This window comes from Gymnoscopelus microlampas (genome assembly GCF_963454915.1).
Source record: "Gymnoscopelus microlampas genome assembly, chromosome: 5".
NCBI classification, from domain to species: domain Eukaryota; kingdom Metazoa; phylum Chordata; class Actinopteri; order Myctophiformes; family Myctophidae; genus Gymnoscopelus; species Gymnoscopelus microlampas.
In genome coordinates, this window is record NC_139942.1 from 32135605 (window position 1) to 32158104 (window position 22500).

The 22500-nt window shown below is 42.4% G+C and overlaps 1 protein-coding gene across 3 annotated transcripts in view; it reads right to left on the reverse strand.

Moving 5' to 3' along the window:
* Positions 1-22500, reverse strand: part of LOC311046384 (laminin subunit alpha-3-like) — an 81599-nt gene that overhangs the window by 38384 nt on the left and 20715 nt on the right. For 2 of the 3 annotated variants that reach the window (XM_084058649.1, XM_084058651.1), the window contains exons 4-27: positions 22155-22273; positions 21662-21832; positions 20211-20308; positions 19310-19425; positions 17585-17703; positions 16524-16614; positions 14595-14729; positions 13231-13278; positions 13101-13139; positions 11023-11157; positions 10099-10233; positions 8779-8916; positions 8445-8497; positions 7904-8012; positions 6064-6116; positions 5409-5514; positions 5022-5121; positions 3945-4101; positions 3190-3337; positions 2408-2550; positions 1532-1635; positions 997-1153; positions 415-578; positions 141-249 (exon numbers count right to left, since the gene is read on the reverse strand). In XM_084058649.1, coding sequence (XP_083914775.1) covers positions 141-249; positions 415-578; positions 997-1153; positions 1532-1635; positions 2408-2550; positions 3190-3337; positions 3945-4101; positions 5022-5121; positions 5409-5514; positions 6064-6116; positions 7904-8012; positions 8445-8497; positions 8779-8916; positions 10099-10233; positions 11023-11157; positions 13101-13139; positions 13231-13278; positions 14595-14729; positions 16524-16614; positions 17585-17703; positions 19310-19425; positions 20211-20308; positions 21662-21832; positions 22155-22273 — 2747 coding nt within the window. The remainder of the gene's footprint in view (positions 1-140; positions 250-414; positions 579-996; positions 1154-1531; positions 1636-2407; positions 2551-3189; positions 3338-3944; positions 4102-5021; positions 5122-5408; positions 5515-6063; positions 6117-7903; positions 8013-8444; positions 8498-8778; positions 8917-10098; positions 10234-11022; positions 11158-13100; positions 13140-13230; positions 13279-14594; positions 14730-16523; positions 16615-17584; positions 17704-19309; positions 19426-20210; positions 20309-21661; positions 21833-22154; positions 22274-22500) is intronic. The other variant, XM_084058650.1, reaches the window with a different exon arrangement.

Consider the following 22500-nt stretch of genomic DNA (forward strand, 5'->3'; position numbering starts at 1 on the left):
CGCTATGAGCTTGTATATCTGCTATTTTTGAATAGCCAAAGTGTAAAATAATGCTTTTTAGCTCGAATCAAAAAGTGACACAGGTCTTAATGGGTTAAATCAATGAATGATCTTTCCAAAAAAAACAACCTCTGTCTCACCAGTAGGAAGGAGGCTGTGGAAGACTGCAGGAGAAGCGTGTCCTTATGCGTGAGCTGGAACACGGCCACTCGGTTACTGCTGTCCACGGCAACACTCCGACAGAGGAAGCTGCAGGTGGAGGCAATGAACAAACTAATGAAAAAACATCATTAACACTGGACAGGAGCAAACATTTCTTATTTATACAGCCGATATGAGCAGATGCCCATAGCATTGGTTCAGAACAGGAACTCGTGCCTGATGGCCGCATGCGATGATATTCAACAAACGCACCTGTAAGCACAGCTGTAAACGTTGGCTCTGGCCTGGATCTCGCCATCTGACTGGCCGTCGACGAGCAGGTTGACGTTCTGGACCGTGTCCACCTCGCTGGCATACTCCAGGACCAGAGCGTACGGGCCGGGCCGAGACACACGCAGACCAAGCTGGAGCTGGGCCTACAGTACAGACACAAATACATTCTCATACAATGTCATCCTAACTGGTACAAGAGCACAGTGGTTCTCAAACATGTGAAGGACCCCCAATTGATATGTATTTGGCCACGGACCCCCGCCCCCCTCGCCCCCCCCGGACTCAAAATTTGTAATAATAAAAAAAATCTCCACTGGGCACCCAGGGAGATCTACAAGCTCACAGATCTGCTATATCTGAATTGCTGAAGTATAAAATGGGTTTTAAGTGGATTTTGACACTATGTAAAAAAATGTTGCTGGGAGTGAGAACCACTTTGAGAACCGCTGCAATAACAGAGGGAAACTGTGCTGAGATAATGAACATACTGTAGAAGATGTTGTACTTTCATTCGTGCAACCTGTTTGCATACATGTTTTAGGTGCACATAGGCGTGCCTACCTGTGTGCCACTGACAGAGGCCATCTCGGGGTGATCTGGGGTGGGCCGTCGCACACGAACCTGCCTCTTCCGGCGCCCACCGCGGTTGGAGAGCTTTCCCTGGGTGCCCAGTGCTGAGCTGAACCCGTCCATTGACACGTGCTTGTACAACAGACAACTGAGAGAAAGAGCCACGCAGACACAAACGGTGGTCAGCTATGAATGATAACACCAGAGAATCGCACAGCAATTTCCAGAGATCAGCACTCATCATTTTAGCTGCATCATTCTAGCTCTCTTTGATCTGGGCATAAAGTTTAAATTGAATGTTCATGAAGGGTGGATGTATTAATCTAATGTATAGTATAGATCAGTGTGTCTCAAACAGAGTGTCAGTGCCCGATATCGAGTGGTGAGACATATTCACAGTCTCGGGAAGAACAGCTTTGTCAGTTTTTGTGATGTGGTATATCAGTTAATTAATTCATTGAGATGTGGCTCCCAAGCGAGAAACTAGTTGAGGACCATTGGTTTATATGATAACTCCTGTAATTACTTTGTGTCTCTATCTGCAGCGGGGGTGTACGTGCATGGCTGGGTGATCTTCTCCTGCAGTAGAGGTGCCTCATAGTAGTCGCGGGGAAGCAGCACTAAGTAATCCTGAGAAATAAGAGTGATACAGGGCAAGTTTAATTTACATTACACCAAGCACGCAACCCAAACATATTGCATTGTGTAAGCAAAACACTGCTTAAAGTGCCAGACAAGTAACTTTTAACAATAGCAATGTTTTGAAAACATTTCAACCACAAGTCATTGTGTACAGTTAATAATGCGAGCTCTGCGTCTACAACCTGAAACGTTCCCTTCCCAAGGCTTCTGAATTCTGCTACCAGGTTTACTTTAGTTTTACAGTGAGCTCTATCCAACTGCTTCTTTTTGGCATTAGATACAGTACCTCCGTGGTCATTTGTCGGCCATTAGTAAAACTCTTGCTCAATATTTGCATCTAGAACACCACAGGCATTTGTTCACGATGTGAATCCGCCTATCTCTTTGACCGCACAAATTACTTTGTTTGGAAAACACAAAAGATGAAAATAGTATGAGTAAAAAAAAAAGAATGTATGTATGGTGCTGATTTCTCTCACAGAAGCTCTTTCTATTATCGCTATTAATTAAGAATGACCTGATCTCTTTCTAAAACAACGTTGGTAACTGACACTTTAATCCTTTCACCAGAGCATAAATTACGCCTGATTTATAGTTGCGCGTGGCTGTCGTGCACCAAAAATAAATAGCAGATGTGCAAGCTCGAGCTTGTAGATTGGCTATTTACGGTGCGCAACACCCCTGCACAACTCAGTATGACTCAGGCTTTCGACATGAGGAAGACGCACGAACAAAGCCCTTTTTCCCCTCTTGTACTCACAAGCAGAATTCCCTGGGCCTGTATGTGGATCACCCATTTTCCAGGGGTCAAAGAGAAGGGCTGAGCGAAACCATCTCCTGGAACCGTAAGGAAAGTCGGGGAGGTGCTGACAGGGAACACCACCTCCTGACTCTGACCTGACCCTGCAGAAGAAATAAAACCACAGGCTTGTAAAATGACACCTTCACAGCTGAGAGCACATTACAATAGGAAGAGCATCGACTGTCATCGACTGTGTAAGATATTAGATGCATCATGCACCAATTTATAAACAACATGAAGGGGAGTTGTTGCTTTTATTGTTATGCTACACCAGTGCCGGGGGGGGAATCAACTATGTTGGCATTATAGTTAATGCCCTCCTCTTGACAAAAATGTGAATGTTCCAGTCTGAGAGGTTTTCTGAGCCAAAATTATATAAATTAGTTCATTCAAAGACTTGGGAGTCATTTGTCAATAATCTTTTGGTGTACAGCACATTATTTATTTCAGATTTTCCTATCTATAAAGGCCCCTTTTAATGCATAACATGGTTAAAGACCCCTTTACACAAATCTTTTGTGGCTTTTGAGCCACAGTCCTGGAACCCTGTTGCCCCCCAGGCACCGGTATGGATGGCCTTGACTCCCTTGACAAAAGCTACAATACAGTGTGTGCTTAGTTCTATTATGTGTGTGTTATGAGCAAACAGGGTGTGAACAGGGTGTTGAATTGGACCTTAATGACAATGGTATGCACGGTGACACATTTAAAAGCTAACTTGGTGTCAGACACAGCCTTACCTGGGGCGCCACGGTTATTGGTGGCCTTGACACTACCGCTCACATTTGTACCGCTGGGGTTAGCGAACCGCAGAACCACACGGAACAGGGGGGACAAAGGCTGCCTTGCCTCGTCCACATCAACATGCACTGTTACTCTGACTTCAGTCTGCAGAGACAAGGGGAGGGGGGGGACACATAGCTGACTGGAGGGACAACAGTCTGGGTGGGAGGCGTTAAGGGAAATGTTAATGACAGACTAGTGGGTTAAGCAGGTAAACTGATACAAGGGGTTAATTAATGGAGAGCCGGCGCGGTCAAGACAGGAAAAGAAAGCTATAGGAAAGATGGCCCTTCACTTACAGTCACAGCAAGAGTGAAAGCCAGCCTCTTCCATGACCAAGATCCTCGCTCTCACGCGCGCTGCCCCTTTTTGTTGGAGAGTGGCGTAGCGCATTATTACATGGAAAGGGCCAGGAAAGCCTACGGCAAGCATTAGGATCACCTCTGGCTGAGAAGAGATAGGATTAGTGCTAGGAGAGCTAGCCACCACATTTCCAACAATAGCCTCATTGTAAATGTTTCAAGTGGGAGAGGTAAAAGAGAAGTGCAAGTGCAACAGCAGTAAAGTAAATGGAAAGATGCATCCTGTAAAACCTTGAGATAACAGACAAGGTCGAGCTCCCCCCCCCCCCCCCCCCGCAATAAATGAGTGCCAAATTATTTCACATAGTGCGGTGAAAATGTCCCAACAATTGAAGTAAACATGTACTGACCTGTGCCGTAGACATAATGGCATAACCTCTCCAGCTGAATGCTGGGAAGTTGCGGGGGTCAAACCCAAAGCGCACAGGCCTAGAGTTGGGAGTGATGCCATTCTCTACTTCATACTTTAGCTGGTGGAGGCTAGGGAAATAGTAGCCAGTTGCGGGCCTAGCGGGGCAGAATTAAATTTAAACCCAAATTATACATAGTGAACATAGTACAGAGTAAGAGTATGTCTTGTTAAGCCAATTGGTAGATAAGATATAGACTAGAATAGATAATATTACATTAGGACTGCAACAGTTAATCAAACTAATCGATTTACTAGATTCTAAAAAAAATTGGCAATCGTTAATTCAAGTAAAATTAGCGATTAATAATCAATCCCTATTTTCACTATTTTTGCATGGCACCATTGTGCGACGAAGTATAAAATATTGCTTAAATGGTTAATACATTTATTGAACTTTAAAAAAAAAACATGCTTCTGAATTATTTGATTAATCGGATAGCTGCAGCTCTAATGTACGTACATTTCATTAGCAAACATGACATGTGTTTATCTATTAACACATCGGGTGCCAGCATTTTTTCATAACAACTTACCGTGGGTGCCAGCATTCTCCCCATTGACTGCGCTTTGCTGTTTAAAGCTTCCGCGTGCGTTACAAGCAAATCCACGCAAAAAAAAGCATCGATTCATGTTGTGCCATGAGCCTGGCTACAGCCTGGAACCATAACATTTCCCTCGCGGGTTACAACGGGGGGGATCGCGCATCGCGCATGACCGGTTTTCCCCACAGGAAACAGATTCGGAGATATAGGCGTTTCAAAGTAGGAAATAGAAAGGAAGCGGATGGGAAAAAAAATGTTGTTTCCGGTGAGCGATCTGGCGCTTCCTTCGCAGGATTAAAATGGGTGCTCCCAGAGCTGCTCTAGCCCCGCCCGCGCGGAGAAAAACGAAAAAAACAAAAAGACTAAACTCACGGTTCAGACCGTGTTCGGCACCGGAGTGCTACTATGTAAACACACGGTTCAGACCGTGTTCGGCACCCGATGTGTTAAGTTATGATTCAGTCAGTGCTTACTCTGTGCAGGTACGGCCCACCACGTGATTCCGACACCGACACTGTCCCGACATATCATCACAGGCCCTGCCAATAGCCCCGCCCACATCACACTGACAGCCTATCAGGAGAAGACAAAAATAAGACATTCTCTTAGATTAAAGTACAATAACTTATGTTGGTTATGAAGTAAAATCTTGGCATTTTGTTCAACTTGTATGTTAATTATTTATGTATTACATGTTTCGTGGAAGTGGTTTTAATAGAAGATAGAAACACATTTTGTAACAATCCAGTTTAGATCAAAGTGTTAACCTGCTCTCTGAATATACTGGTATATCAATGGAGTAGAAATAGAGCATAAGAATAGAGTAGCCCGTATGATTTAGGTTTGAAGACATTACTCACCTTCACAGCCAAAATAGTTACGTTTCTGCACCAGGAAGTATCCATGCTTACATGTGTCACAGGAATGTCCACATGCGTTTGGTTTACAGTAACACTGCCCATTTTTCTAGAGGAGACGATTAATAGTGAAAATATCAGATTAGGCATACGGCCCATGCAAAGCACAGTAGACGAAAAGTACCAAAAGTAAAAGTACTAAAATGTTTGAAAATAGCAGATCTACAAGCTCACAACGCGTCGCAACGCGACGCGTTGTGAGCTTGTAGATCGGCTATTTTCAAATAGCCTAGGTATAAAATAGGGCTAAAGTGGTTAATGTATGTTTTATAATGTAATCATTTATATCTGCAAAGTAACTAGTAACTAAAGTTTTCAAATAATTGTAGTGGAGTAAAAGTACAATATTTGCCTCTGAGATGTAGTGGAGTAGAAGTGAAAGTATAGACAATTGGAAACACTCCAGTAAAGTTGTACTTAAGTGCAGTACTTGAGTAAATGTACTTAGTTACTGTACATCAAATAGCATTTAACATACATACCTGTCAACATTAGAGAGAGTAATAACAGAAAATGTTACCCTGCACGTACAGGACAGTGTAATAGTATTATTGCTCATCACAGGCAGAGAGTATAAAGGAAGCTCAGGTAACCTCACCTGCTGACACTCCCCGACGCCACTCAAGGTCCCCTTTACATCACACTGACACTCTGTCAAAGAGAGAGAGAGAGAGAGAGAGAGAGAGAGAGAGAGAGAGAGAGACGAGGTGGGGTTGGTAATGGGTGGGAGATGGTGTTAGTGGGGCTCTACCGTGAATAGAGTCTGATTACAGAGGATTCTCTCACTTTTATGGGTGAAACATGACAGCACAAGCCCCCTCCCCTCATACTCAGGGAGTTGCACATCAAAGGCCACGGCAACGTTACCGCTGGGGCTTTCAACTCACTGAACGAGGTTCTCCTCAATGTTCTGCCACAGTTAACCTGAGGCATTCCTGGGATATTAAACTTGTTTTTTTTCTCCCCTGTCCTCTCCTGTATCTCCGCACAGGCTGACAGTGATAACATTCTTACTGCAAAGCAGAGCTGTAACATTAGACCAGGTATCTGCACTATCTGGACAAAGCCTCAGGCTGTTCCCTCAGCACTGGCTGCTTAATGGAGGCAAGCTACTCCTCAACTGACTGTTTCTATATCCAGTATGCTTATGTTGAAATGGTGTACAGTAGTATAGTTTTTTGGCTAGTGGATATTAAGCTGTTAGGCGCTGCCAGAGCGCTAGACGCTTTAATAGAGTTTACTTTACTAATTGGCGCTGAATAACCACTCCCTTTTTCTTTTTTTTGGACCACGGTGGGTAGAGGGGCGGAGCTTGGGAGTATTCCAGGTTTCTGAAATGCCACCATGCACATTCTTGCACTGTGACATTGATGAAATCCCACTCGTTCAAAAGGAAAGCTGCCAAGAAGCCTGTATTAATGTGTTTTTCCCCCCCCAACCGTCCCTGTGAAGGACAGGAAAGTGGATGGATGGCTCCCCATTGACAGAGTGTGTAAGAGAGGCCAAGGCCCATATCAGCACCTCTTCAGGTTGCTACTGATGATTTAATATTTCTGACGATAAAACATAGGGGCTGATATTGCTACGGGAAAAAAATCCTTTGGACCATTTTTGCAGAAGCTGTGTAGCTACTGTTGCCGTTTTTGCCTCAGGTGTGCAGCTACTGTTCGTGTTTCAGCAGAAGGTGTGCAATTAGTTGTTTTTGCAGAAGGTGTGCACGCGTAGAGACGAGACGATATACGATATTACGTTTTTATCATGATAAAAAACTATTCAAGTCATCATAAAATAGTCAATAACCTCCATCATACTCTGGGATCAATTCGCTGAGAGAAACAGTGATATGTAAAGGGTCTGTGTGCGTCCATGTGTGTGGAAATGACCGTTTACAGTTTTGCAGTAGGTGGGCTCTACACTGGCTGGCAGTGTTTACATTCAGAATAGAATCCAGGCTTTCCATGCTATGATACAACGTTATAATAGCTGAAGGCTCGCTCTCTTGAATAATAGAATAAAACATAATAATATCTTATTGTGATTATCTGTTGGGTATTGACAAGAGTCTGAATCTGTTTGTTTTCAGTAAAAAGATTGTTCGCAAATGATGGTCTATGAGACAATACAAATATTTGCAGAAATTTCAGGTTGAGTGATTCCAGTGATTTTTGTGGCATTTTAAGAATTATAAGCACACTTTGCATATTTTAAGCATATTTCTTATTTTGTCCACAATAATTGTGACACATTTTCATATCGTCCCCATAGGTGTTTTTGCAGAAGGTGTGCAGCTGTTTTTGCAGAACGTGCAGCAGCTCTGTGTTTTTTTTTACAGCACTCTCAAAGCGAGGTACAGCATGCTATGAGGAATCTGTGTGGATAGGCTTCACAATGGATCCAGGTTATCATGTAACATTATCTTTGTCCTATTTGGGACTTACCTATACAGCCGCTGGGGTGATCTGTAGCTAGGTTCCAGTAGAGAGGTTTACATCTGTCACACTGAGGTCCCTCTACATTTGGTAGGCAGCGACAGGAGCCCTGGTCAGGCTACAAGGGTTGGTAAATACAGAATAAAGTTACATTTTCTCTGATTGTTTATATATGTACACAGTACAATAGGAGTCCCATAGTAAATGTCTGTGACACTGATGCATATTGTTGATTTTGTTTTCAGTTTCTTCTTCAAAATGGAAGGAAGTCTCTTTTCCTTTTTTTTGATTACAGTTGATTTCACTTCCACTGACCCACAAAAAAAAAGAAAAAACTTCCTTATTAACTCTGCCGGATGAAGGTTTGGCAAGTTGGCTCTGTTATCAGATACAGGAATGTGAAAACACGTGAGTCCACACCCAGTTGGGGGCGGGGGGAGCGGGGGGGGGTTGGTCTTATACTGACAAGAAATTATAGACATCATGTTACGAAAGCTACGTTTTTAGCATATACCTGTAAGTGATAGTCTGTTGAGAGAGGCCTACCTACCGTTTGTGAATTGATGACTTCTGACCCTGCTGGGTTACACTGTCTAATGGAGGCTGGAAACACACACACACAATACACACACACACAGTCAAAGGACAAGCTCAAATCATACAGTAGGCCAGTAGGACAGTAGGCCATTAACCCTTGTGATCATTTGTAAAGCATTCACCTTTATAGTACAAAATATTTTGAGATGAGGGACATGAAAAAGTTTGCCACAGCTGATACAGCAACTCAAACTGCTCAGGTCTTAATGGGTTAAAAAGAAAGTGTTACAAAGTGATCATATTTGTGAAAAGGGGGGGGGGGGGAACAGTGGCCAATCAGGGATTACCTGAACATTGTGGGAACTGTAGTCCTGAGGCACAGCGGTCACACATCTGCCCCACCACCCCAGGGAGACACTGCAGACACTGGCCTGACAGAGGGTTGCATGTCGTGCCGTAGGAGCCCTCCCGTGAGCACTGGCATGCTGACACCAGGAAACAAGCAAATGCCACATGTTGATTTCGTCGACTAAAACTATGCCGAAAAATGTTGGTCGACTACCTATTTTCACGAAAACGAAATAAAAACTAGGCTGAAATGTTTGGGAGGCACTAGTGGAGAAGAGATCCAGTAGAACTAAGACAAGTCATCATGGGCGAGCGCGGGTGTCACAGACCGAAAATAGTTGATCTACAAGCTCACAACGCGTCGCAGCGCGACGCGTTGTGAGCTTGTAGATCGGCTATTTTCAGCATGCAGCTAAGTGAAAATCATTTCGATGCCATCACGTCCCGCCAAAGATCTCAACACTGCTTGAGATGTGTGTACAATGTATGGTATCTGGTCAGAAAGCCTGCAATATGAATAAAGGCTTGAAGAAATTCCAAACAAATCCCGTGGCTTCTTGGAGACGAGCTTCATGTGCAGCGTATATCATCTGTGTCTGATTTAACACAAGAACACTAAAAACGCGACTTTATTCTCAGTGGTCTAATCTTGGAAAAGAGAATCCTTTCTAAAGATGAGGGCAAGCCCATATATTTATATCCCTCAAGTTTATCTCTGTGTGAAATGTCTTGTTGTGTCGAAAACATGAGATAAATCAGTTGTGGATGACAGCACAGGGCTTTAACCCATTTAGACCGGGAAAGAATCTGTGTCATTTTAGATTTCTTGGGCTATTCAAAATAGCAGATATACAAGCTCATACACAAGCTTGTAAATCTGCTATTTTTGAAAAATCATGAAAATGTCTTTGAATATATATATTTTTTTAAAGCAAACATTTGTAACTCAAATGTTTGCTTCAGGGGGTCCCTGGAACAAAATATTTGACAAATGTTCACTTTAAAAAATATATATTCAAAGATTTGCACACATTTTCGGGATTAAAAAAAAGCGCAATGAGCTTGTATATCTGCAATTTTTGAATAGCCAAAGAAAAAAAAAATGACACACAGATGCATTCCCGGTCTTAATGGGTTAACGGATACTGTGGGGAGAATCACGGTATTCACCACAGTCATGAGAAGAGGCCACAGTAAGCCTTAATGAAACCAGCAGCATTACTTTTTCCAGCAGCAATGGCACATCAAAGGTCACGCCGGCCCGATCTGTGGGGCTCTCTGTTGTAGTTACATGGGGTTTTGGCACAGCGTTAACTCACCAGCACAGTCTGGGTAGCCGTAGTAGCCGGGAGCACATTGGTCACACTGCTGTCCCTGGTAGTTGGCGAGGCAGCTGCACTGGCCGCTCGGATCGCAGACAGTGCCAGCTGCACCAGCGCCGTCACAGCGACACTCTAGACGTGACAGGGAGAGAGGGTAGTGAGCGCAACATTTTATGTTTCGCAGAGATGGATCATGACGCAACTTATACTGTAGGCCCCGTTTGCGCCAGATTAAATTTTCTGCCGTTTTCTTCAAATCACATTTTTTTCTACTACTCAAATCGGTAAACATTATCTCTGGGGTCATGTATTCAAGATGTATGAGTCAGATCCCATTCCCAAGTGGCTATGACCAAAGTTTGCGGGCCCTGGGTAGCCGTGGTGGAAAGTAACTAAGTACTTAAGTACTGTGCTTAAGTACAATTTTGAATACTTTTACTTCTACGCCACTACATCTCAGAGGCAAATATTAACGCCACTACAATTATTTGAAAACTTTAGTTACTAGTTACTTTGCAGATATAAATTACTATATTATAAAATATACATTAACCACTATTGGCCCTATTTTATACATAGGCTATTTGAAAATAGCCTATCTACAAGCTTCACAACGCGTTGTGAGCTTGTAGATCTGCTATATTCAAACATTAGTACTTTACTTTTGGTACTTAAAGTATGTTTTGATGCCAATACTTTTGCGCTTTTATTCAAGTAACATTTTGAACACAGGCCTTTCACTTGAAACAGAGTATTTTTATATTGTAGTATTGCTAGGTATACTTAAGTAAAATATGTGCGTGCTTCTTTCCACCACTGCTGGGGTAGTGCTTCAAGAAGCACACCTTTCATTCACAACAGACTTGATGTTTGCTGATATTAACGAGGTTGTGACTCAGCAGTGTGGAGATGGTCTCTCACCCTGGCAGCTTGGGAACGTGTGGAACCCGGGTCGACAGCGGTCACACCGCTCCCCCTCCACTCCCCGGCGGCACAGACAGCGTCCCAAGGCGTCACACACTTCATAGACTGAGCCTCTGTCGTCACACACGCACCCTGTACATAAAGATATCAGAAACTATTAGACCACACAAGCAATATTTAACCCATTAAGACCTGAGGCAGATTCTACACAAAATGTCTTCTAAATCCTAACAGTTTTTTTTAAAAAGACCTATGTTGCTACATCAGTGGTTCTCAAACGTTTTTATGTCAAGGACCCCCAAAATGATATGTATTTGGCCGCGGACACACATCTCAAAACATTTTGTTTCAGTGACCCCCAAAAGCAAAGATTTGAGTTACAAATATTCGCTTTAAAATATATATTAAAATATTTGCTATTAAAAAATAGCTGATCTATGAGCTTGTATATCTGCTATTTTTGAATAGCCTAAGAAATCTTAAAATGACACAGATGCATTCCCGGTCTTAATGGGTTAAGCTGCAACAGAAATTGTAAAATTAGGAACGTTAGGGTCATTCCCAAGCCCTTCCCATGATTCTGAGTCTTTGGCCCAGTTGAACAAGGGTCAATGACACTTCAGTCAGATAAACTACTCCCACATTGTGGGACTATGCTTGCGCAATGGTGCCAGTGTCTTGCCAAGCCTGGCATTCACATATGAATAGGCCTGGCACGGTGACAAGCACCACAGAATAGTGCTATAGTTAACTTGGCTCCTAAGGCGGCAACAAAACATTAAAAACCTCTTTCGAAAAGCTATTGATGAAATTCTTTCTCAGTCAGTCAGGGTCACTTTGTTTGTCTAAAAACAATGAAACAAAAACAGCCATTTCCAAATCAAATGTCATCCAGCTAATCATGCTTTTCCCAAATTGATTCCAGCTCAAAAGAAAACCAAAAAAGGAGATTTTGGGAGATGACTACAGCTATTAATAGGCAGCTTGTTTTCGCCTAAACATTCCCAACTGACTGCTTTCATCCTGAGGGGACAGAGACCCCATCGACCTGCAGTTTGACTTTTTGAGAAATTATCATACGATGTGGACCACCTTTTAGCAGCTGATTGCACAGGAGGCTTCCCTCGAGGCATGTCTGGAAATGCTTCCCATTTCACTATTTTCAGTTCAACAAAAACAGTACAGTATATTATACCTATTATTACAGTACCTAATACAGTATAATTACATTACATTAATTATATTTATTGTGGAGTTGTATTTTCTTAAATGCAGGCATGGCCAAATTTAAGGGATTAAAACATGAATTTTCAACGAGTTATATTAAAGTCAGTTATTGTTGATTTTCTTTTTCCAGCAGAAAAATCACTAGGCAGCACCTTTTCTTCATAAAGGATGGACAGTGTGAACATACCCTTATGTGGTTCACTGCCTAAATTACAGTTATTCTCAAACGGTGTGCTTAAATTTCAATAAAGAAATATCTTATTTTTCTCCCACAAATGTTGAAAAATGTGCGAATACAGCATATCTGCAAGCTCACCACGAATCGCATCACAATGCATTGTGAGCTTGTAGATCTGCTATTTTTGCTATGACTAGAGTTGTGCCTTGAGACTTTTGGTGTACAGTACTGTACCTTGGGCACAAAAACAATCGTAAACCATTGATGTATCGGTTTGTGGGTCCTTGACATGAAAATGTTTGTGAGCCGCTGTTCTAACCTGCTCATTAATCCTAACCATAATTCATCTGACTTTCAAGTCAAGAACTCCTAAAAACCCTTTTTTGGCTGGATTTGGATACTGGCTCTTAGCCGTAACCTTGTAATAAAGTCAGGTAGACTCATTAGAGCCCAACATGGTCTCCAAATGTTCTGTTTAATGACCTGTATTATCTTGTATCTAGTTGAGTGGCTCCAAAATTCAGAGACGACGGTCTTTACAAAGGTTCTCTGAGAGCTTATTGCAAAGAGTGTAGATGTAGAAGTTGCTAATGGTTAAGAAGCAATAAAAGCCATTGCCAGCATAGTGTAGCCTTGTAATCACCCATCAAGTAACACTAATCACACTCACGCTGACAGCTGGGTGGTCCGAAATAACCCGGCAAGCAGGCTGTGGAGAGACGGGAGCAAGACAAGGCAGGATAAGATTCAAATTATAAGAGTTAAATAGCACTTTTAAAATGATTGTTTAGAACACTTACCCTCAATATTACCTGAAGGAGATTTGGTTGTGGTCTGGGGATATCCTCCTGATTACAAAAGGGGGAAAGGGGAAATCAACAGCTATACCACAAGTGGCATACAATTAAAACAAAATGGAAACCAACTATTGTACTAAGAACTAGGTGAAATTAAATAACCCACAGAACAAATTGCAGAAAAATTGTCTCCCCAAAAATAAAGCAGAGGAGTGCATCCTAAAACCCAGGCAGCATTCATTCTGCCTACAAGTTGAGACTACTCTGTCAGGCCTACGGGCCGAGAGATGAACCATCCAATTCTGTTATAATTACATCCAGTAATAAATCTGAGTATTCTGGTAATACACTGTCAAGCACAATTTCCAAAGTTTTTGTGACATGTAAACATCTTGGGGCAGACTACAGATTTGTTATGGTTTCACATGGTGATCGTATTCCAGTAGAACAAAAGCTTTAGTGAATAATTTGTGTCTACCAAATTATACAAACTGGCCAATATTTGGTCATGAGCACAACTGACCATATTCACACGGTGGCCATTTAGCTCCGATATCATGCTCTGGGGAAACGGATTAGATTTAGGTATCTCTTTCATTCAAGTGCCAAAGCAAAACAATTCAAACCCTGACTTTTCAACAGGGTTCAAGTAGCTTCGCTAGCCAGCCTCTGTTTAATTACGGTTTCAAGTGGTTAAATACGTGTTTTAAATACACAACATAGGTGATGCATAGTCACACACTAACAAAATGAGATGAAACATTTTGAGCAAACATAACTAGAAATAAAATATTTTCTAATTCTGATCAAAGTTCACTTGCTAGAACAATTCATTTGTAATAAAGGCAAACCTACAGTACCATATAGCACACATATACACTTTCCTTTCCATCAGCATGCAGCCCTGTAGCATTAATTGAATGCGTCTGCCCTTGTGCTTCTGAAAGTCAAAATCTGCCCTTCTGGGGTCAACCTAGACTAGAGAGCCTTGAAGCCTCTCAGAGCAAAACTCAAGTACCTCAACAAAAACAGTCCATGAAATCAAAGACAGCCATCAAAGGAACGGGGTCAGTTATAGCCACGGTCAGATCACAAATAGCTTGACACATGGAGCCCCCAAATACAGTACAGACACACTTCCTTTGAGGTCATAAACAGGACTTCCTCAATTAACAGACTTGATGGGAGTTTCCTCTCTAGTCCATGAATCGGACGTGCAGCAACACTGAGCCACAACCACCATTTTATTTGGACACCAAACATGCACACTTTATTTTGACAACCACATACACTTACATCTACTTTACAACATCCATCCATCCATCCATCCACCGGATCAAAATGGATTCCCACCAAACTGAACTTACTAATGCATTGAGGCGGGTAGCCATAGTAGCCATCTGCACAGCGGTCACAGTTGCCTCCAGTGAACTGTGGCTTGCAGATACAGCGTCCCGACCCCATCTCACAGCCGGCGGTGGTCCTGCCATCACATCTACAGGCTGGTGGGGTAAAGGGAATGAAAATATATGAATACCCACACATACGTATACACAAATGCGAACATTATGCATATATGTAAACACATGGAGACGAATGTACATACATTGCACAAAATGTCATATCATATCAAGTATTCTTTCCATGTTATAGAGGTATGTATTTATTATTTTCCCCCACACATACAGCTCAAGACACAGGGGAGTTGTTGAAGATGAATGATCATTAACAGACCTCCACCGTCTACAAGACAAACATCTTCCGCTGCTAAGCTCACTTAATTGAGTTAGTGACTCCTTTGGTTCACTTTTCAAAGAGCTCAGGGCATCGTGTTTAATTCCATTGCTTTCCAAAGTCCAAACACAACTGGCAGCTATTTATACGCCAAGAGACAACCACGGCCCACATCAGCAATGTAAACAGGAGCGGAGCCCAATTTAGCAACAATACAAGTGGTGCTGGTTGTTGGCGGCGGTGCCATTTGTCTCTGCCTCAAACAACACGTCTCCTAGGGACAGAGATTCTTTGAACACAGCATTGCTTTTGGCCACCTGTGTTAGCCATGCATACCGTAGGTCAAATATGGACACTGTGAGACAACAAGTTATGTCTGTCTGCGCTGTTAATCCAGCGTACGTCACACTGCACATTGTAGTCTCGAGAATTCAAGTGGAAGCAATCTGTCACTAATGGTGACGTTTGAATGCTATGGCAAGTTGGCAACACAATGGAGTAAAACACGGTATATCCATGTTACGGTATATATCTTAGCAGAAACCGTGTATATCCATATTTCACCTCTATGTTTTTTCGTAAATAACTGGCCTATTTCATTCTTCATATGACAGTGTGTGTTGCACAAAAGTAAAAAAAAAAAAAAAAAGAAATAGCAGATCTACAAGCCTGCTATTTTTGCAGTTTTTTTGAAAGATTTTGTAAATCTTTGAACATTTTAATGACATGCTCAAAATAGTGATGCCAGGTTGGAAGTGGTTAAGTTTATCTGTGGGTTTTTATAAATATCTAACCATAAACTGAATAATAACTACATTGGATCCATTGGAACACAGGTCATTTTTATCTCCTGAAAAGTAACGTTTTTTGACATACAAGGTATCCAACCAACATCGACAATATTCCTTTATCTAATAACGGCATAAAATGAAAACAACTGAATTACGCTTGAACCCACAGAATGTGCAAGTGCAAGCGTGTGCCGCAGGGATATCATTTCTTTCCGCCCCCATTTTAATGAATGCCGGAAATGAATGCATTCTCATTGAAACGCATTCACCAGACGTCCGCTGTGGCCTGGCTTGGCGAGAACAAACCTCTGCGCACAATAAAAAGCGTGTTTGACACTTTTTTTGGTGGGTTACCATTAGAGTTTTCAAATTCTGCCCGAACCCTACCCTACCCTACCCGGCCAAAACTCAATCGAAAATCGGCGATCGGAAATCGGCCAATTGGGACAGAATCTGCTCAGTTCAAAGCTTGTTGGATGCGTGACTTTGAGGACATAAAGAGCATAATGACACGTTTTGGGTTTCTTCAGGTTTTCGGGCCTAAAATTGTGGTAATTGTTCGGGCCTGGCCCTATTCAGGCCGGGCCTTCATTTTCAGGCCTGTTGAGAACTCTAGTTCCCAGTGTTAGAGACGATTTTGCTCATCTAGTTTCTCTTTCATTGTTGAATGAATCTTGCATGAGAAAATAATAGATATCTATTTGTTATTTTTTGTGTCACAATATAATTATGACTCAATACATGTCCCGGCAGTAAGGAGAGCAAACTCACGTATGCATCCAGTGTGAGATTCAGTAGGCAGTCCATAAGGTCTGTAGAAGCCCTCAACACATTTGTCACAGTTGACTCCAGCAGTGTTGTGCTAAAGAGACACAAACAAAAACATACAACTCACATAGAATTCAATAAAATGTATTATTAAGTCCCTGGAGGAGCACTAATGTGCCCTTTGCCTTATAAAGTAGAACTTCTGATCCATTTGTTCGTGCAACCAGAATTTAACAGGACAACGCTTTTCAACCACTTACCGTAAGTGAGATCGATACCAAAAATGGCCGATCTACAAGCTCACAGTGCGACATACAGTGAGCTTGTAGATATTTTTTGCTATTTCTGAAAAATCTTAAAATGTTTTCAATTCTTTTAAGGTTTTCACCTGTAACGACATGTGAGACAATAAAGACACTGTGGTAAATGTCATTAATCTGCATTAGTATCATATTCCATATGACAGCCTATACAATCTCTATACAGTATCAACAAAATTACTTTCATCTTTTAAATAAAGAACTGAGCTTCAGGCCAAATTAACTGGCAGGCCCTTCTGTTTGTTCAAGAACAAGGTTTGTTTTAGAAACATTCATTTGAGCTCTGAGAAGTGCAGAAAGGACTGACTTAAAAGCGGTCCATGCAGCGCAAAACACCCGTGACAAGGTATCACGAAATATTCGTTCATCATGTACTTATACACTCACACCCATCGGCACACACAGATGACAGACACAAATAGCACCCACCCTGCACACACACACACACACACACACACACACACACACACACACAAAATACCCGTGACAAGGCATCACAAAATATTCGTTCATCATGTACTATACACTCACACCCATCTGCACACACACAAATAGCACCCACCCTGCACACACACACACACACACACACACACACACACACACACACACACACACACACACACACACACACACACACACACACACACACACACACACACACACACACACACACACACACACACACACACACACACACAGAGTATATGGTGTGGAATCGGTTTAGACTTGATATGGACTCCATACCTGGCAGTTGATGCATACTCCTCCTCCGTCATACCTGCCGAAGGTGTCTAAACTTGTTCTCTTCTGCTCCACCTCTGGATCGTAATAACAGTCAAAGGCATGGGAGAAGCACTGGCAAGCTGAGAAGGAAAACCCCCGAGACAAGCACACACACACACACACACACACACACACACACACACACACACACACACACACACAGGTAATGAATGCTAGACACGTTTCACGTCGAAAATATTTGATTCCCTGTTCTCATGCGCCAACACATTATTCTCGAGGGTGTTCTTCTTGAACCTTTATCTGATTAAAGCTGCTACAGTAAATCCCCTTAATATGGTTGTTAAAACTATACAAATCTAAACTAAACTTCCTACAAACCAGGCCCTGTGTCTCGTTAATGTTTATGAATGGTTCTGGTGCCTTTCCACTACAAGAATGCAGAGACTGCTCATCTGTCCCCCTCTCTCTGTTTTAGAGGCTGCTAGCAGGTCAGGTTTCAGCATCTCCAGCTATGAAGGGAGAATCCTGTCAAAAGTCCAAGGTAATTAGAATCCAGCTGACATGAGCTTCACTGGCTGGCTGTCTAACTGGCTGGCTGACTGAATGGATGTCTGGGCGACTGGCTGGCTGTCTAACTGGCTTGCTGACTGAATGGATGTCTGGGCGACTGGCTGGCTGTCTAACTGGCTTGCTGACTGAATGGATGTCTGGGCGACTGGCTGCCTGTCTAACTGGCTGACTGAATGGATGTCTGGGCGACTGGCTGCCTGTCTAACTGGCTGACTGAATGGATGTCTGGGCGACTGGCTGGCTGTCTAACTGGCTTGCTGACTGAATGGATGTCTGGGCGACTGGCTGCCTGTCTAACTGGCTGACTGAATGGATGTCTGGGCGACTGGCTGCCTGTCTAACTGGCTGACTGAATGGATGTCTGGGCGACTGGCTGCCTGTCTAACTGGCTGACTAAATGGATGTCTGGGCAACTGGCTGGCTGGCTGTCTAACTGGCTGACTGAATGGATGTCTAGGTTGCTGGTTCTCAAAGTGGGGTTCAGGGGACCCCCTGGTGTCCTTTAGTGGGTTTCAGGGGGTTTAAACAACTTGTTTTTTTGTCGCCTATTTTAAAATAGCAGATCTATAAGCTCACATTGTGTTGCGATGCAAAGCATTGTGAACTTGTAGATCGGCTATTTAAAAAAAAAAGATCTTGAACATTTTAGACAATTTTTTAATAATTTAGGAAAAGTTGAACAACACTTTTGTAATGGGGGTCCCTGGCACAAAACCTTTTCAGAAATCCATTTCCCTTGACGTGAAAATGTAATAAGAACCACTGACTGGCTGGTTGACAACTTGACAACTTGGCACAGCTGCCTGACTGGCATTGGACTGGCAAGGCTGGCTTGCTGGCTGAGCAGATTAAAAGGCACTGGTCCTGGGGCTAACTCCACATTGTGCTGTTCATCATGCAAACCCCTTGAGTAATGCCGACTTGAGTCTCCAGTAAGCCTCTGTGCAATACCATATCAGGGCATTTAGTACAGAGCTAAAACGTGATAGAGGCAAAGGGATGCTCATAAAACCCTTTAGCCCTCCCCGGAGGCCCCAACTCACTGAACCAACATGTGATGAAAAAGAATCCTTTGCAGTATGAGGTGGGTGGTTTATTTATGTACCGCCACAACGAGGCATTGTACATACTATATATACACGGTTGCTCACTTACGTTGACACTCGTTGGGGCTGTCTGCGGTAGCGGCACGCCACGGCTTCTGGTTGAAACCTGGGCAGCAGCGGTCACATGACTCGCCGCACGTGTTGTGCGTGCACTCGCACTGGCGTCTGAAGGCAGGAGATGAGACACCTGGAGTTACTGTCACGGAGATTCTCATGCAAATATCTCACAAAACTGACAAAAACAATTAGATTTCTCCTGGGTAATGGTAATGTAAAATGCTCAAATCCCTATCAAAGGCAGCCAGTCAGCACTGTAAGGTACAATAAGAGCATAAGATTCTGCTGTGTCATTTTTGTGGTTAATTATTTTCCCACCCACTGAGTATGGATGAAAATGGCTGCTGTTTGAATATTGTCAATAGCCTTAGAGCGTTATCTCACATCTTGCATCCCCTTCATCTTCTTGCCAACCCTTTGGTTTACATCATCACAGTCGGTAATCAGGGGAATCAAAACAATCTGTTGCTTTTCACAAAGGCTATATCAGAAAACAAACAAATGAAGTCACTGCCCTTTTTCCAAAACCCAAGTATATCACTAGGATCTCAAGGAGACTATAGTATCATGCTGCTTTCAGCAAATTAAGTCATCCTTCCTTTGGCCCATACACTGTATAAACTAACCCTTTTACAAACAATCCCATAAGGGGGATGTTTCACTGGGTAAATCTTTATTTTATTGTGTACTTTGGAAAGGCTCATAAAAGTAATTGCAGCCTAAGGAAGAATCTGTAAGAACAAATAGGGGCAAATGAATATTTCTTGCCTATCTGCAAATTTCTCCTGTTCTCCAAATTCATAGGACATTTAACATTATAACTAACACAATCTGATAGCTTCAACATTCCCTACAGTCATTAGAAAAGAATGGGGAAAAAGAGCATTACTCACCTATTTGGACTGTCCTGGTTCCGCCCGCCACACACCTGTGCATGCCCGTGACAAACGCACCGTCCACCAACACTGATGTCCTTGATGCTGTAGTAATACTGTAAATAAAGAGAAATGTTATCTCAGAATTTGAATCAATATTATTTCTGTGTTATCAGCAGCGATATCGCCCACACCAGAACAAACCAATGTCTCACCTGGCTTAACCGCAAGCATTTTAACAAGAGTGAACATTAACCATAATATCTGTACCTACAGTACAGTAGTATATTGGCTGGTTGAATCTGTACATACAGTATAAGAACATTGACATTGAAATTGACACCTACTGTTTATCTTCTGCCTCTCAGGCTAAAACAAACGGTAGCATCTTACATACTGTACAATTAATTTGAGAATTAACTTCATACAATAAAGCCTACATTATAATTTAACTGTGAGAAAAGCATGCAGCACAGTAATGTCAATAGATATACTTACTGCTCTGACATTGGAAATATACCAATTTTAGGTTTAACAAATATACAAAGTAAAAACATCCACAGATTTTAACGTATTGGTAGAGCCCGATCAATATATCGGCCATTAAGTGTAAAAGTTAATTTAGGAGTACTACAGGAAAGCTATCCCTATTTTAAATGGTCTCATTCATTTTATTTTGTACATGTATACATCGGCCATTATTTGATTTTTCTTCAGACATTGGTAACGGCAATTATGTAGCCGATGTGTCACGATTTTTTACCACTTTCAACCTGCCGTCCCTATTTTGGCATGTCATTATAGGCAGAAAATGCGATGTGTCACACAACGTAGTGCTTGTAAATCTGCATGTGTAATGGGAGATGCAGTAGTTAGGCGGCACGCTACAGCGGGCATTGCATAACTCGAGGTGCATGCATTCCCAACGGGCATCGTTCCCAATGGACATCGGCCTAGTACACTTCATTTTAAAAACTGTATCATCTAAAAGTTAAATAAAGTTCAACTTGAATCAAATCTATTTTTTCTGAATTTGCCCTTTTTTCTATTTTTTTAATACAAATTATCAGTCAAAACATCAGAAATGGGTGGTGTACGTCTCTCCAAAATCGGTACTGGCAATGGACCCAAATATCTGTCTTTGGTCGGGCTCTACTAAACATGCACAATACAATACTAAGACCAGCTGCTTCTACATCTTATGCCTGCAGGGAGGTGAGCTGTCTAAACCAGTCCTGTGTATTCTCTACCAAGAAAATGACTATGATAACTGGACAGTCAGGTCTGGCATTAAGCCTCGACAAAGAGGAATGTGCAAGCAGGACATATCAGCTCAGTGTGCTTGCGTCAGCAAAACACAGACACTGGCAGGGAGCTGATGCAGTGCTGTAAATATGTCTTGCCCAAATGGGCAAAGAGAATCTGCTAGAGTGGCACCTTGGTGTGAGGCACCAGTGTGCGCGCCCTACCCTGCGTGTGACGGTGGGGTCTCTCTGGGCCTTGGAGATGAGGTGGCCCAGAAGGGTGCTTGTGCGGAGGAAGCGTAGGCGGATGTTGGTGGCCTTGGTGAAGTCTCGCAGCACCGGAGAGTAGGTGAAGTTCTTAGATCCTGGCCGTCCGTTGACCAGAGACACCACAATCTGGATAACACAGCATCCATTTTAATCATGTACCTCCTGCTAGAGCTAGGCCATATATAATTGAAATCATATGAGACTAGATAATACAGTTTAAATGTTGCAATAAAGTTAAATTCCACATTACTATAATGATTGTTTATCAAAATTGTCTTGAGTGTAAATATCTTCTGAGCACACCAACTCTCATCCCCAAAATACTGTCAAATTATCAATATCTTTTTGACAATCACCCAGCCTGACTTTTGCCAGTTCCCACTATAATACACATCTGTAAGGATAAGGATAAGGATAATATTGTTATATATTTAAAGTGTCATTTAACCTCTCCATTCTCCAGGGGGACAATCCGTGAGTATTCTGTGTAGCAGATCTGGTCGTCATCTCGTACTATACGCAAGTTGGGCTCCTTCCCAAACTTTTCAATGCACTCTCGCTTGGAATCTGAGAGCAAAACCACACACATTAGACAATCTCTCATCTACATGCCATTTCATCACACAACGAAAACAAATAAGATCAGGTTTCTTGAGAATATTTTCAATTTGTCAATAGAATGACAACTTCTGACAATTTCTGCATCAGCTTCATTGACAATAAACTGGAAATGTACTTTATGTTTCTCCTAAAATGGGTGGATTTCCTGGCATAGCCTATACAGTAGTTAAATG